The sequence below is a fragment of the Athene cunicularia genome (genome assembly GCF_003259725.1).
Source record: "Athene cunicularia isolate RWA chromosome 2 unlocalized genomic scaffold, athCun1 chr2_part1, whole genome shotgun sequence".
Lineage (NCBI taxonomy): Eukaryota > Metazoa > Chordata > Aves > Strigiformes > Strigidae > Athene > Athene cunicularia.
In genome coordinates this window covers 926,857-942,599 of record NW_020799095.1, presented here as the reverse complement: position 1 = coordinate 942,599, position 15,743 = coordinate 926,857, and the positions used below count along the sequence as shown (strand labels likewise).

Below are 15,743 nucleotides of genomic sequence, written 5' to 3'. Positions count from 1 at the left end.
CAACTCCCCTTTCTCCAGTTTAGTGTTGGGGTATCAGGATGATTTCACAGTGCAGCTGTCACTGGAATTAAACATTGTAAAATGTCTTCCCTCACTGCCATGCAGCTGTTTTCCATGTTTGACTTATACTCTGGTTTCTCCCTAAGCCAGAGCACTGCAACCCCGCTGCTGAAGGAAAGCAGAGGCATCTGGGAGACCTGGGCTCTTTCTCTAGTTATTGTATTGTCAGTGAGAAAAGCTGATACAGAGCTTTTGGTGCTGGTGGGGAGAACAGAAATCTCCTCCATCAGTTACTTCTGTGCATTCCCCCATATCTGTTCTTTTATGTGCAGCCACCTCTCATTTTTCTGTGCCCTTTCAGATTGCTCTGCTGAGCTCAATTCTGCTGCAAACCCCCGAAAACATTGGTTCTTTCACCAGCTCAGCTGTTCACACTCATCTAGAATTTCTGCCCTTTGCCCTCTTCCTATGACCAGCTTGTTTGCTATTTACAGCCTGTAGCATCTTTACTTTAAGGGCTTTCACTCTGAGATAAAGTGGCCACTGCTATGTAAAGTCAGGCTGGGTGGGCCCTGTCCTTCATGTTGTTGGCATCACTAAGTGACAAAGTGCAATGCTAGAGGACAAGCAGGCCACAAGAGCAGCATGTAACCTGATGCTTTACCCTTGTTCCCATTGCTTTGGATTAGTGCAAAGTCCTCCATGGTGTTGTGGGGCAGGTGCTGCAATTCAGACTGATACTGGCTTGTTTTTAGATAAGTCTTTCAAATTCTTCTGCTGAGATCCAAGTGGGTTTGTTTGTTTGTTTGGTTTGGTTTGGTTTTTTACATGAGAGCAGAACACCTGCTGTAGTAGGGCTTGATTATGGGTTTGGATGGCAGCTCAGGACAGATCAATATCACTATGGAGTGTTACTGTTTTTTTATTTTCTGTTAACTTATTTATTTGCACACCTCTTACCACACACCATCATAAATTCTTGCTTCTCTTCTGTTTTTATCCTCTTAAGAACCCTCAATACCCTTTAAGGAAAAACTGAAGGATCTTGAAGTGAGGGAGAAGGAATCTGCCACCTTCCAATGTGAAGTACCTGTTCCTAGCACAGAGACAGCTTGGTTCAAGGAGGAAACCAAACTCCGGCAGAGCAAGAAATACAACATCGAGGAAGAGGGCACGTATCGCCGGCTCACTGTCCAGAATGTCACCACAGATGATGATGCTGTCTATATCTGTGAGATGAAAGAAGGAAGCAGGACCATCGCAGAGTTGTCTGTCCAAGGTAAAAAAGGCTCTTGCTATTTCAGAGAGGCGAAATCTCACCTACCAAGTGTGAGATTCACACATGAGACTACAGACTCGACCTTGTGAATGGTATTTGCCCCCTGCGTGTGTGCAGTGGAGAACAGCAGACTCCCTTTGCGTGTGAGAGAAGAGCCATGTGTGGTTGGTCAGTGGGTCCCTGGGTCTCCTGCCAGGGTGTATCTGGGACACAGGGTCGGTGAGAGGGGACAGATTGTGTTGCTGCACGAGCTATGTCACCTGGTGGGGACCTATTCTCAATGGGGCTTTCTAGAAGGCAAAGCCCTTGAGCTGTAGCCTAGCACTACAGACTTTCCTTAACGTGATCCCCAGCATTGAATATGTCCCTGGCACTGTCTCTCACACGTCTGGTCTGGTGTCTGGCAAACACAACGGTGAATCTTGTCCAAGTGTTGCTGGCCACACTGGGAAACTGTCTTAGCAGCTGTGGTTTGTGGTCTGATGGGCAGTGCAGTCAGCACCAGTATGGTTTCAGACTGGAAACCAGATCCATGCTCCAGATCCCTGACATCTGGAGGTGTTCTCAGGAGTGTGCGAAGCTGATGAGAAAAGGGCAGAACGGGGATATCAATCCATGTCCAAGTCTTCTGAGTGTGGCAGTTTAGGACTGAAGTGCAAGTAGGTGTAGAGCCTGGTATAGTGTAGGTGTCTCTCAGTGTGGGTAGACACACTCATCAGAGAGGCAGCATTTCTGCAGAAGGGGCCATTGTTTTCGACTCACTGACTTGCTGTATGAGCGAGAAATTACCCATGCAACTGCGGGACCTGCAGTTTGATTTTGATGATGCTTACACTGGTGTTGTTGACATGTCTCCTGTTGCATGGATTGGAGACCTGTCATAGCTACAGGATGGCACTTATCCTGACTCATTTGAAGCCTGACTTTACTCCCAGTGAAACCAGAAGTTCTTAGCTACATAAATCGGTGCGATGAGTGCATCCTTGTGCAAATTCCTTTTTGTATCATTAGCAAAGAGTTGATAGTGCACGTGGGTGGAGGCAGAAGGGAAAATTTAGTCCAGAGATGCGGCAGAGTTCAGATAGACATCTTTTTGTTACACCTTCTGTTAGGTCTAGACCAGCCAAAGACTGTCAGTGTGTTTGGCACCAGTAGGACAGCTAGAATTTGTTTTACTTGTTTGTGCTATGGTACTATGGCATGTTCCATTAAAAAGAGAGTGAGTCAGTCAGGTGGAGCTCTCGGGAGGAAAAGGAGGCAGGGCCTTTCTTGGGGAGCCCTGTGCCTGCCCTGGGGGGAGAAGATTTGAGAGAGCAGGGTGTGGTTGGGATGCTGCGAGTGCTTGGCAGAACGCAAAGGGCTGCAGGGATGGGGACGCCGCTGGGGGCAGCAAGGAGCAGATGTGTGGACAAGCTTTGGAGATGATAAGCAGAGAATCAGGGCCTTGAATCCTACTGATGAAATGTGTGCCTGATCTGTTGCTTCATGAAGGAGTTCAGCATTGCTTCTCATTAAATAGTTCTAGGTGCTTTGCCTGGGGGAGGGCTCTTCTGCCTTTCAGGGATTGTTCCAGGCCTGGAGCCAGTCACCGTCTGTCAGCAGGGGTGGTCTCCTGCTTTCCTGTGAATAGTCACATCTTGTAACTTTGAGGCTATTCTGTGATAATCATTGCAGTCACTTGAAAAGGACAGAAATAAGTGAAGTTCATTCCACGTGAATTTCTGGGTTGATGCTAAGAAGAAATCTGAGGTTTTCAGTGTATTTTCTATTAATTTGGTTGACTCCTGTGTTTGCCATCTTGGCTATGTAACTGTTAATTTTGATGGAGACAAAATCCCAAAGATGGACGAGAGACCTGTCTGATTTAAGACTTTAGCAAAGTTTTAATTTGAATTCCCAGCATATGCGAGCAATGAAATTCATATCACTCCAATCTGTTCTTGGCAAGGCCATATACTTTGTGTTCACCCAACAGCAGACAGAAACATGAGTGACTGTAGTCAAACAGGATTGCTTTTCTCTCTTTGAAAGCCAAAATGAGTCCATGTGCTTATCTGTTCTGTGTAACTCAGAGCTTAGGAATTCATTTTGGGATGCCTACAATGTTTTGGTTAGGTGAGGGCTATTGACTAGTCCTGTTGTAGTCTGGATGGTCCACTGTTGACAGAGATTTTAATATCCGCTGTTTGCTGATCATGATTAATTTCTTATTTAAAGGGAACATAATAAAAAAACTTCCACGAAAGACTGCGGTCTTCATAAATGACACAGCCATCTTCTGTGTGGAGCTAGACAATGAATGCCAGAACATCCAATGGCTGAAAAATAAAGAAGAAGTGAAACCCAGTGATCGAATCTCCATCACATGCTCGGGCAAGCAACACACCATGATCATCCGAGAGTGTAAGATGGAAGATGCTGGTGAGATTGCTTTCCTGGCTGATGAAAGCAGGACTTCCACCCAGTTCACTGTGACCAGTAAGCTTCACTTCTATTCAGCGTTGGTGTTGGGTCTTCCCTAGCGAGCAGGCGTTCCCGTGTTAGTACTGTTATTTTAGGTACTGCCGTGGTAAGTTTGTTGTCCAAAGACGGTAGAAGGTTCAGTGTCTGCCGCAAAAGGCTGACAGCCTGAACGCTAGCGTTGTGAAATGTTATGGAGAGATCAAAACAGAGAGAGGAGCCCTGAGGAAAAAGCATGGCACAAATGTGTGTCTTCTCCATACCATTCTCATTTCATGCTGGAGTGAATGTGAACTGATACCTGAGTAAAACATGGGGTTAGGGACATGCATGCTCTCCTCATCAGGAGGTGCTTAGAAAACACTGTGTAAGTTACACACATTGCAGTCGCCTTAGTTCGTTGTACACAGAGTGCTGTGTGTGTTCCATCTATATGCTGACCTCCATTTTCCAAAATCATTAGTTTCTTTGAGGGGCATTTCAATTCTTGCTCCAGGGATTAAACTTCTTCTAGCAAATATGGACCACTTATCTCTCCTTCTCTCACTTCACTGAGGATTTGGGAGAGTCAGCCTGCATTGAATTCCTTCTCTAGGTCTTGAGTCTACAGAGATGTGAGAGCAGCTTGTGGATATGCTGGCTCTTACAGCGAAGTAGATAGGTGCCCTGGACGTTTTTTGGCAGAGTATGAAGTTTATTTACATTCTATCAAGTAAAAAAAAATTTATATGCGCACACATGAAGCATTTCAGGGGCGGTCAAATGTTCACTAGATTGAAACATCATACTTTCATTTAACTTCTTAAGCTGTTTTTGTTAAAGTAAAATGTAAGTATAAAAAACCCCAACAACAAACCTGCAGGAAAAATGGAAAAATGCTTCTTCCTGAAAATATAGTTTCCTTCCTTTTGTAGAGACCAGCAAAGCCATGTCCTCTGTCACCTTCTCTTTGATATGACAAAGCTGGGAGGACGCTGTGAATTGATGGTAGCTCTGCTGAAAGGAGGGATCTCTCTTCTGTTTTAGCTTTGCTTGCGGAGACTGATGTAATATGCAGGCTGGAGAATTTCTTCAGCTGGCACATCTGATCTGAGCAAGGGTTTTAGTTGACAGACCGGTAGCAACAGGTGAGAGAGGTAGTTGAGATCAAACCTGAAATGAGATTTTGATGAAGATGGCTAATGCTATTTAACTTTATTTTGATGGTGCTGCATTTCCCAGGCAAAAACTGATTCATTTAAGACAGAGAGCTGCATGTGGTTTCTGGCTCTGCTGCAGTTCCAGTTTGCATGTGGACAAATCATCCACTCTAGTAACTATGTGGGAAGAATAATACTTGTTTTCTCCCACCACCACCACCACCACCTCTGAACTACAATTAGTCAGTGATAAAAAGAAATCTTGAAATAAAGGTTTGTGACTACTGTGTTATCTAAACTTGGTTGTTGCATTCTGATGCTGTTGAGATAAAATGAGGTGAACGTCACATTTAGCATTTGTGTCAGTTTCTAAGGTATTTGGAAAAGTGTGACATCCAGCCAAGCACCTATTCAATGGGAGCAACCAAGTTAGTTTGATTTCAGACTCTGCTGTTTAAGTTATGAAGAAAGTTTTGATTCATGGGACAAAAAAAAAAAGGTAAGAAGCTGCCTTCCCACCAATAGGTATCTCTGAAGAAAACATTACATTACCATTTCTGATGGTAAGGTCAGGAGATCTGATTCCAGGGTCTAGTATTCAGCCTAATGCTACACTTAACGGCACCTTTGGCATCTAGTTCTGACCAGCGGTAACTGACAGGCTGGTCATGGTGCACCCCAAAACACTTGTGTGTCTGTCTGTGTAATAAAGGAAAAGTGTATTGCGTTGAGATTTCCTGTTTTCACACTTTGTGCATATGTGATAAGCAACTTGAAGAATATTGTGAACTATGTTCGCATCTTTTTCAAGTAGCTGGCCAAGACTGCTGTTGGCTGTTCTAATAGCATTTGTCAGGCAAGCCATGTTTATATATTATTTGCTCAGTATCTTGCATTGTTACTATGCCTGTTTTACAGGTGGGTAAACTGAGGCAGAGAGAAGATCAGCTGTCCCAGAGTTTGGATTTTAGCCTAGCTCATCACACAGGCTCCCTCTATAGTCATGAATACTTGAGTATCTGCAATGCGCGGTGCGATTTGTTTTACTCATCCCATGCACCTTCTTCAAACTGGGGTGAATTGCTCCTGAGTGTGCTGTTCTCCATGGGATTACAGTTGGAGTCTGGCTGACTGATTTAAAACAGACAGCCAAAATTAAATGAAATGAATCCTTTACCACGTCAGTAGATGTGTAACTAGAGCATATCAGATAATTCCTAGCCTCTTGACCATACCAGTGGCAGCACAGAGTGAATAACCCAGATGGGAGCTGGGGCTTCTCTAAAGGGTTCAAGAGGAACAAGAGGATGAATATAAATCTTCATTATGCAGTTATCTGCAGGGATACGTTTGTGACCTCAGGTACTGTAAAGTAGCCACATCTCCTCAACTGTAGGGTGTCATGGTGGGGACATGCCTTTCTGTAATTTCCTTTTGAAGTTAATTCCCCAACCCCAAAAGCTGGCTCTGCATAAATAGCTAAAACAGAGACCCCCAGTGATAGCTATCATTCCTGGCAGACAAAGTCACACCATGCCTTCTGAGTGGGGGTCACTAAAACTCAGAAGCAGGACAGAGGACATAATACCCAGATGGAAGTGGCTGCAGAGAGCAGCCAAGCCTGTGTCACAAGCAACTGAGATCTCTGTAACTCTAAAACCCGTGCACTGTTTATCTGTGTCTTTTATCTCTGAAATGTCCCAGTTCTACAATGTTTAGCTACTCTGTGTTGAAAGCTGTTGAGGATCTGTGTGAAATGCCTTAGCGTACGGTTGGAACAGGTTCTCAAGAAGAAAGGGATAACGTGGACTCCTGGCACAGGATGATTTTTATGGAGTGTATTTATGTTTCTGCACAGGATGTTACACCTGTGTGCAAAACATTGCAAAATATTGCCACGCTCTTCCTTGATGCAATACTGTCTTGCCATGCGTTGATTCTCACAGGCACATCTACACTCCTGACTACGGGGATGTGTATGGTTGAAATTCCCCCAAAATACCAGCAGACTTACAATATTAGTTAACTATCTCTGTGCAGTGATGTTTAGTAAGCAGGGCAAAATTGTGCCATCTTGACGCAGTAATCCCACTGAGTTATTTATTTTTTATTTTTATTTTCACTTTTATTAACCTGGATTCACACCATGAAAGTGAACCAGGAATTTAGTGCACAGAACAAACTTTGATGGTGGTTTTACCCATCTTCTGAGTGAAAATAACAAGCTGAGTGCTTTGCCCAGGAGCTTTCTAGGAAGTAGTGTGGGTCTGTACACAGTACTGAAAATTTGAGCCTATGAATTTGTTCACTGCAGGCTCTTTATCTGTGCAGATAATTGTAATGTGTAGAAATCACTTATGTTTAGCTGTGGAGGTAGGGGTATTATACATCTTTGTGTAATGCAGCCCAAAAGCATCTGCTATCCATTCTCTTGCTTTTCCACCGCACATCAATGTTTTATGGAGATTTATTAAGTAAGAGTGGCTTTTAGTCCAACTTAATCTTTTTTCAGTGAGACACAGTGGCTTTTCCACTCTGACATCAACTTCTTGCTTTGGTGTTTTGTGGTTTTTTGTTTTTGTTTTTTTTTTTTTTCACCTTGTGCAGCTCCCAAGAAACCTCCCACCCAACCCCCAGCTGACCCTGTGGTGAAAAATAAAACAGAAACCTCAGTGACGTTATCATGGTCCCCTCCGAAGATGGACCGCCCCATTCCAATCGATGGCTACATCGTGGAACGCAAGAAACTAACTGGCTTTACCTGGGTGAGGTGCCATGAGTCTCATGTCCCTGTCCCAGAGGTCACGGTGAGCAACCTGTTGGAAGAGGCTGACTATCAGTTCAGAGTGTGTGCAGTCAACGCCTATGGACAGAGCCCCTACCTGGAGTTCCCAGGAAGCATGCACCTTGGTGAGCACAAAACCATCCTAAAATAGGTCAGTCTGTGCAGATCTGCCACATGGGTGCTCTAAAGATGTTTCCCATGACTTTGAGGAGGATAGAGCATTTGCACAGCAAAAATTTTTTTTTCCTTTCGCTGATAGTTCTCCTATCTTATTTCAACCACTGACCACCACCAAAGCGATGGTGGTTGGGTTTCTGCGACAGAGCTGTGAGTATACTTAGATTCCAGTATTTCACGTCAGGTTGTGTGAGAGGCAGAGCTCTCTACAATGGACCTTAAGCCTGTAATTGCTTATTCTAGACCTGATATGAAAGGAAAAAAATGAGTGGACTTAAAATTTTCAATATATAAATAAGATATCAAATTTACATGTAGAGAATATTTATGGGTGATCACACTGTCATGAAGGCCAAGTGCCAGTCAGTCTCTCTTTAATCTTAGAGTTACTAGGATAAATATGGGTTTTTTACTTTATATCTAGGGTGACAATGTGCCCATAGAGTTATTGTGTGCAACAGGATTGCTTCTTCCTTTGATTTATTGCACTGGACGACATCTGCACAGGCTTTGATCCATCTGCATCTTGTTGTTGTGTCATATTTCTCCCTAGCTGTCTGAACATGCCTGTATTTGTCTAGATATGAATATCTAGAAGTGACTAGAAGGCTGCGTGGCCTCCTTAGGATCCTTCTGAAATCTAAGAATAATACTGGTTATTAAATAAATAGCACAATTGTTAGGGAACCTGGGTGTTTCAGGCTTGTTATGCCTTTAAATATGTTAGGGGAAAAAAACTCCAGTATAATATGCCTGCTGTTCTTTCCTTGTGAAGCAGGACTTACCCTAATGCCAGAGGCCATGAGGCTGCAAGGTTTTATTCTCATGTCTTGTTTACCCTGATAACTTTGTTCTTAGGAGGAACTGGTGTCCAGTGTAGAGGACTTGTGTCCTTTGGTCTCAGAGACATGTAATGTTCTTCTTCCCTAGGACCCGTTCTGGCTGTGAAAACCCCCCTAACAACTGTTGAAGCTGTGCCTGGAGGGGATGCCCTGTTTACTCTTGACCTTACAACAACATGTTCTGGCACTTGGTACCTTAATGGTAAAGCCTTACACGAAAGTGAGACCTGCATCATTAAGAGAACCCAAACTACTCATACCCTAATCATAAAGAATGTCACCAAGAACGATGATGGAGCAGAAGTAAAATTTGTTGCCAATAATGTTGACACCAGCACCAAGATGAGAGTGAAAGGTATTTTTTTCATCACTGTTCTTTTTTCTTCCAGTCAAGAGGCAGCTGGTCTGACTGGGGCCAGAGGCTTTTGCTGATGTCTGGTCTGCAGGAAGTACCTGAAATGGCATCGTATGAACTAATGTGGGTCCTGGTAATGACCTCACCATGATAGCACGAAGTTCAGAGTGAGTCGATCTGGCCAGCTGGTTGGTTTCTGAAGTAGACTGCTTAACTTCAGCTCGTAAATTCCTGTAGTTCACAACCATTGGTCAGTGGATTCTGTCACCAAATCTATCGCTGAGTCACCTTAAGCCAGTAATTTCAGCTCCAGGTTTGGCTGGATTTTCTGACTGTAGCAGAGTCTTTCAAAAGTAAAGGAGCATTAATTACTAACAGAGGTTTTTTTCTTGGAGATTTTTTAGTCTACCACAGATGTGTATGATGTACAAGTTAGTATCATGTAACTTGATTTAGCATTGAGAGTTGTGTGCTCCAGCTTTCCTCTATGAAACATTGATAACATCTTCCCATGTTGCATGGCAAAAGGTTATAGAGACATTCATTCTGGAAGGAGGTGTTTGACTTTGGGTAAAAATCTCTGCGGAAGCATGTTTAAAGTATTATTAATCAGTAGAAAGATGTACCTTTTTTTTTTTTTTTTCTTCTTAGTGACTCTGGCAATAAAAACAGATCAAGTCTCCTGAACCAGAAAAAAATGTTCAGTATTGACATGAGTGTGGGCAGAAACAGGACCTAATATTTTTTCAGAGATCTCTCAGTCTACAGCAGACTTGAATCAGGGGCATGTCATCTCCATGTAACTTGAAATAACAAAGCCTTTTTTCCTGACAGGTGCTGCAGCGATATTTATCAACAAGAGCAGAGAAATAGAAAAAGTCTCTGCCCGGGTGAGGGAGGAAACCAAGCTTCAGGCGGAGCTTTCGGACACAGAAGCTACTGTGAAGTGGATGAAGGATGGGAAAGAGCTCAAGGCCAGTGAAAAATATGAACTTCAAACTGTGGGGAAGAGGCACATCCTGAAAATTCACAACACTGCAGCAGAGGATGCTGGAGTTTATGAGTGTGTCTGTGATGAGGATAAAATGCTCTTTCAGCTTTCAGTGAAAGGTACGTGATTTGCATTAATGGCCTGTTCCTGCCATAAGCCAATAGAGTCATCAGGGAACAGAAAGGAAGTGCTCCAGAGGCAGTGCAGGGAGCTGTGGTAACTCTCCATCAACATCCAGCCTTGGCAAGGTCTGTAGTCCCAGAGTAGGAGAACTTGGGAGTGGATAAAAGATCTAACAGTGTCTCAGTGGTAAGAACTGTGCTTCCAGTCAAATTAGTGTCTTGGTATTCCATGGGAACTTGGTGTTATTTCATGAGACTGAATGATGAGTAGTGAAAAGGTGCTCTTGTGATGAAGAAATTCAGGCACAGGATGTAATGCACATTATTCCATGTGTGCCCTATAATTGCTATGTGATATCAGACGACTTGCTGAAGAGCTACTTCAGCTCTGATTAAAGTTTTGATGGTCCAAGATCATCTTGGCATTGTGAGAATTTTTTTGTTATTTGTTGTGTTGTTTTGTGGGTTGTTTTTTTTTTTTTTTTTAATTCTCTCAATACCCTGGTGAATAAGAAGAGACCTTTCCAGGGCACATTGGATGGCTGGGCTTACTGCTATTTGCGAGGTATTCAAATGGAAGGCTCTATAGAATAAAAAGCAAAATATTTATTTTCATGTTTCCTGCTTGTTAGATTTGAACCAGTCCTCTTTTACAGCTGCCCCATTGTTTGGCTGTTCCTGCTTTCATGGCAGTCCCTTCCTTCCTGATTGCCTGTTCCCTAGCTGGTGGGCACATCCACTTCCAGAGCAAGACATGGAGTCTTGAACCTTTACCCTGAAACCAACAGCATTAAGCCTTCCTCTTGCAAGCCTTCCCATCTCTGCAAGCATTTATGAATGAGTTCACAGGAGTGAAGGGGATCAGGTTTTGTCTGAAAAGCCCTAATGTATCCCTAGACCATTCCTCATGGATATTATCTAGATGTCTGCTAAGGTTCAGACTGTACAGCCTGACTCTAGGACAGTCTAGACATCATCTGGGCGAGTTCAGTAGCTGATTTGCTTTGAACTGTCAAGTTAACTTTGTAAAGTCATTCGATTTCCATGTTCTGCCCTGTAGCTCACCCCTCACCTTCTTTCCAACAATGATCACGCTGTTTCTACACTGAGTATGAGGTACTCCATCATCATGTTCTGCTGGCTTCTTGTCCTCCTTGGTCTCTGTAGAAAAAACAAAGCCCCAGAGTAACGTGTGTGTTTTGCATTTGACAACATGCTTGCTTGGTTATTCTTAAAGAGCAAACTCAGAGCTGAAAAAAAATATTAAAAAATGTGACTAAATTTATGGAGGGGTGGAACTGCTGTCTACATTTTGGCAGCTGCTCTTAATTTTCTTGGTTTTTTTGTTTTTTTTTTTCTCTCTCTTTCTTTCTTTAATGTCATTTTTCAAGCTGTCAGGTCTACCCACAGATGTAATTGAATTAGCTGATGGATGTTTCCATATGCTTTTCACCGTAATGTGACTATCAAAGGAGTAATCAATGCTATTATTTTAAAATCTGCATTGACAAGCTGTAACTTAAACATCTGCTGTTTGCAGCTTGATTCAGAGAACCAGCTTTGATACATCTCATCCTTGTAGGATAAAGGACACAAATGCTGTCCCAGTATTTTACCTTTTAGCATCACCACCTTTTATCTTTCCTTCTGTAAATCGGATACAGCTAACTGGTGAATCATTTGATGAGCAGGTCAGCTGTGTCTGGCACGTGGGCATCACATGGTTGCTGAGAGGTCACTGTGCTGAGCTGCAGCCAGAGGTGTGTCACTCACTGGGCCTCCTGCCCAAAAGAACCCCGCTAGAAAATGCACTTTGCCATTTATCAATGCAGTCTTTTTACTGCCGTGAGACTTCATGTGCCAGGCATCATCTGACACGTGATTTCCAGCATTGAAATTGGTCATCTGAGAAGCCTCCCTCAGACTAATGTGGTTGTATTTTTCACTTTATTTTTCTGAGGAAGTAAAAGGTGCATGAATGAACCCATCTCCCTCTTCTTCCTCCTAAACTTTTATTCTGTAGCCTGAATTCCAGTAATGCTGGTGGAGAAGTAGAGGTCCCAGCAGTGTTTGACCCCTGCAGACTTCATGGGTGTAGATGGTTGGGTAGAGGAGAAGGACATGCACCTGCCTGAGCGGGGCCAGAAGAGGTCACAAAGATGCTGTGGGGGCTGGAGCACCCCCCTGTGAGGACAGGCTGAGAGAGTTGGGGGTGTTCAACCTGAAGCAGAGAAGGCTCCAGGGAGACCTCAGAGTGGCCTCCCGGTACTTAGAGGGGCTACAAGAAAGCGGGGAGGGACTCTTGATCAGGGGTGTATGCATAGGACAAGGGGTAACGGTTTTAAACTGAAAGAGTGGAGATTTAGATCAGATCTGAAGAAGAAATTATTCCCTGTGAGGGTGCTGTGGCTGCCCCCTCCCTGGAAGGGTTCAAGCCCAGGTTGGACAGGGCTTTGGGCAACCTGGGCTAGTGGAAGGTGTCCCTGCCCGGGGCAGAGGGGGTGGAACTGGATGAACTTCAAGGTCCCTGCAAACCCAAACCATTGTATGATTCTGTGATTCTATGACTGTGGTGTTGTCCTACTGAAAGGAAAGCTCCACAGTTAGGAGTCATTAGAGAAACAAGTGGAAAGAGAGCCCCCAAGAAAAAAACAGTAAAAAAAGGTTTTCCCTGGTTTAAATGCTTCTGGTATGTCTTCTTTACCCATAGGTATTGCTTCTAATAAGCAGACTTACTAAACCCTAGAAAACAGGACTGGTAGGGACCCGGAGAGGTCAGATGCAAGCTCCTGTCCCTTCCAGAAGCTGGTGATTGAATAGAGTCCCTTGAGGACCATAGCTAGAGAGGCCCTTGGCTGCACCATCATGTCCTTCCCTTCCCTTTCACTGCTTATTTTCTTGTTAGGTCTTTCTTAGTCTTAGATTGGAGGAGATTTGGAACCGGGGTTTTGTTTTCCTTTCTTACCTGTGTACTGCTTGGCCAGTCAATTCGCTCTTCACTTTCAGGTTTCCAGACTCTGCTGCTGTATGAGTCGGTGATTATTGGTTCCCTACCAAATATTTGTCTGTAATTAAAAGCACTACCACAGACTTGGAGAAATCTAATGTGCTTAAAAGCAAGGAAAATAAATGCAGAACCCATCCTTGTGGGTAGGGCCTCGGAGCTAAAGGAGAACCCCCATGTGTTGCACCAGGTTGTAGCCCTGATAATAACACCTTGGGAGCAAAAGTCTGAGAGAATCACACTTCGGTCCAGATCATGGACTATAACTGCTTGTTACAGTATCAGCAATGAAAGCTAAGAACTGTTTTTGTCAGACATTCTGCAGAGTTATTAATTTGTATTATGCAAATATTTTCTTGAAATTAAGGAAAACACACATATAATCAAGTCTTCGATTTTTAATAACTTTGACTGCACAGTCTCAACAAAGTGACTTGATTGTGTGAGTTGTTTTTAAAAATATGTTAAGATGATGTTTGAAAATTAATTCCGTTATTTAAAGTGAGATGAGACTGTGGTTTTAGGCTCTCATTTTTAACTAGGATATTGGTGGGGTTTTGAATCTTTGAGGCAATTGGTGACTGAAATATTTCACTACATATTAACATGGTGACAGATTTATTGTTTATCTTCTGTGCCCCAGTTAATTTCCAGGAAGAAATTTATATTCATTTCAGTCCTATCTGATTCAATTTTTAATTTAATATCATTTGATTTCTGTAGATTACATTTTAACCTCTTTTGGAGTCGGTTTATTTCCCAGGTGGTTATAATACAATGATTGAATAACCTTCATTGCTTTCCCTCTAGTTTGCTTATTTCATTTCTTTACTCACCTCTCTCAGATATTTGGCCTAGGGCTTCTCCCCCCCTTGACTCATCCTCCTGTGTTGTATATATGTTCTGGGTTTTGGACATGTGATAATCAGGTATATGGTTTACAAAGGCTGGAAATTTGGCTGCCTCTGCATTAGAATCTAATGATCCATAATTAAACATACATATTTGGTCTTATAATAAATGAATACCTGATGTAGATGTAAGTGTACATATTTACGGATGTCCACGCAATTCTTTACTAGTGCTGTGTGTCTGTACTTTGTTTCAGCGCTTGCAAACTTCATAAACAAAGAGAAAAGTGGAGGAGTTATCAGGGCCATTGCTGGAAAACGGGCTGAGTTTGTTTCTGAGACCACTGAGGCCAACATCATGGTTAAGTGGTACAAAGATGACAAAGAAATCACAGCCAGCAAGAAATTCACCATGGAAGATAAAGGGAAACTGCATAAGCTTGTGGCTTCAGCTGTGATGAAAGAAGATGAAGGAACATACACATGCAGAATTGGAGATGACACTCTTACTTTCGATTTAAAAGTCTCAGGTAAGTTCGTGATGCAAGTGTGGAGTCAGAGTCTGTCTTAGAAACTCAGGACTTTGTTCATTATACTTGTCTTGATTTGTAAATTGCCAGATTTTTTGGCCAAGATTGCACAGCACTATTTCAGAGACTCAGACCCTTACTGTGGTCCTTATGCAAATCCACAATATGGGAAAAGAATACAACAAGCTGTTATGTATTCAAGTCAGCACAAGCTTTTGCTAGTGTTGGATTCATGACTCTAACACCATGCTAGTTGAATAGGCTGAGCACCACATCTGGCTTTTATTCTTCTAGCTCAGCATTTACATTGTCTTTGAACCTCCTGACTGAGGTCTTAAATTCTAACTGTGAAAGTCCTGTGTCCTCCTTTGACAAGTTTAACTCCTGATTGTGAGTGTTAAGCATCTCCTGCTATTCCCAAAGGACATTGTGATCTCTGAGACGTCTCCCTGTGGTACTGTAAGTGAAGCTATCAGTCCATGGCACATGCCCATCAGCATAAGGCATGTGCTAAAGCACGTGGCTGTCAGGTCAAGCTCAGAAGAGGATGCTTGTCATTGATGCGTTCCAGTCCAGGATGGAGCCAGAGTATAAAATGACATAAGAATTTATCTGTGAAATTCAATATCTGCGAAATTCAGCTGATTCAATTTGCATAGCCTGGTGGGTGTCTTTCTTCTACAAGTGGTTTTCTGGCTTATGTCTGGGGCCTAATTTTTAAGACGCTCCTAAGTTAAAGTTTGAAACTCTACTGAAAGCTTCTCATGGCATGATTATGTACCGCAGTGCGATGCAATTCAAGAGAAGTAACAGCTGAATGCTTGTGACCTGTAACAGTACATCCATGTTACTATGATGCTGTCCATCAGCTAACTAAAAACTCGGCAAAACTGATTAATCTAGCACAGTACTGGTCTTAAGGCATTGCTACATGTTTTGCTGAGCTAGAGGGATTGCTTCCAGTTTACAGCTGGTGTTTGCTCAGGTATTCACTCTGCATCTTGCCTCCAGTTCTTTTTGGTTGAGAATCCAACATTATGCAGTTTTCACTTTGAGTGAAATAATTAAACAGCCCTTGACTTTATCCGTTGAAAAACTGGTCTGAAAGAGCCAACCAGGCTGTGTCTGAACTGGCTCCCAAGGACAATTTATATAATTTGATTTATACTGTCTGATAAGAGCTCTCTAAGATGGAATTATAAAGTGTT

The 15,743-nt window shown here is 42.9% G+C and overlaps 1 protein-coding gene across 1 annotated transcript in view; it reads left to right on the top strand.

Annotated features, from left to right (window-relative positions):
* The window catches only part of OBSCN (obscurin, cytoskeletal calmodulin and titin-interacting RhoGEF), a 184,822-nt gene that overhangs the window by 8,137 nt on the left and 160,942 nt on the right, over window positions 1-15,743 (top strand). Inside the window, exons 2-7 of the mRNA XM_026842630.1 lie at window positions 1,010-1,279; window positions 3,497-3,757; window positions 7,486-7,788; window positions 8,771-9,037; window positions 9,872-10,147; window positions 14,263-14,535. Of these exons, the coding sequence (XP_026698431.1) occupies window positions 1,010-1,279; window positions 3,497-3,757; window positions 7,486-7,788; window positions 8,771-9,037; window positions 9,872-10,147; window positions 14,263-14,535 (1,650 nt within the window). The remainder of the gene's footprint in view (window positions 1-1,009; window positions 1,280-3,496; window positions 3,758-7,485; window positions 7,789-8,770; window positions 9,038-9,871; window positions 10,148-14,262; window positions 14,536-15,743) is intronic.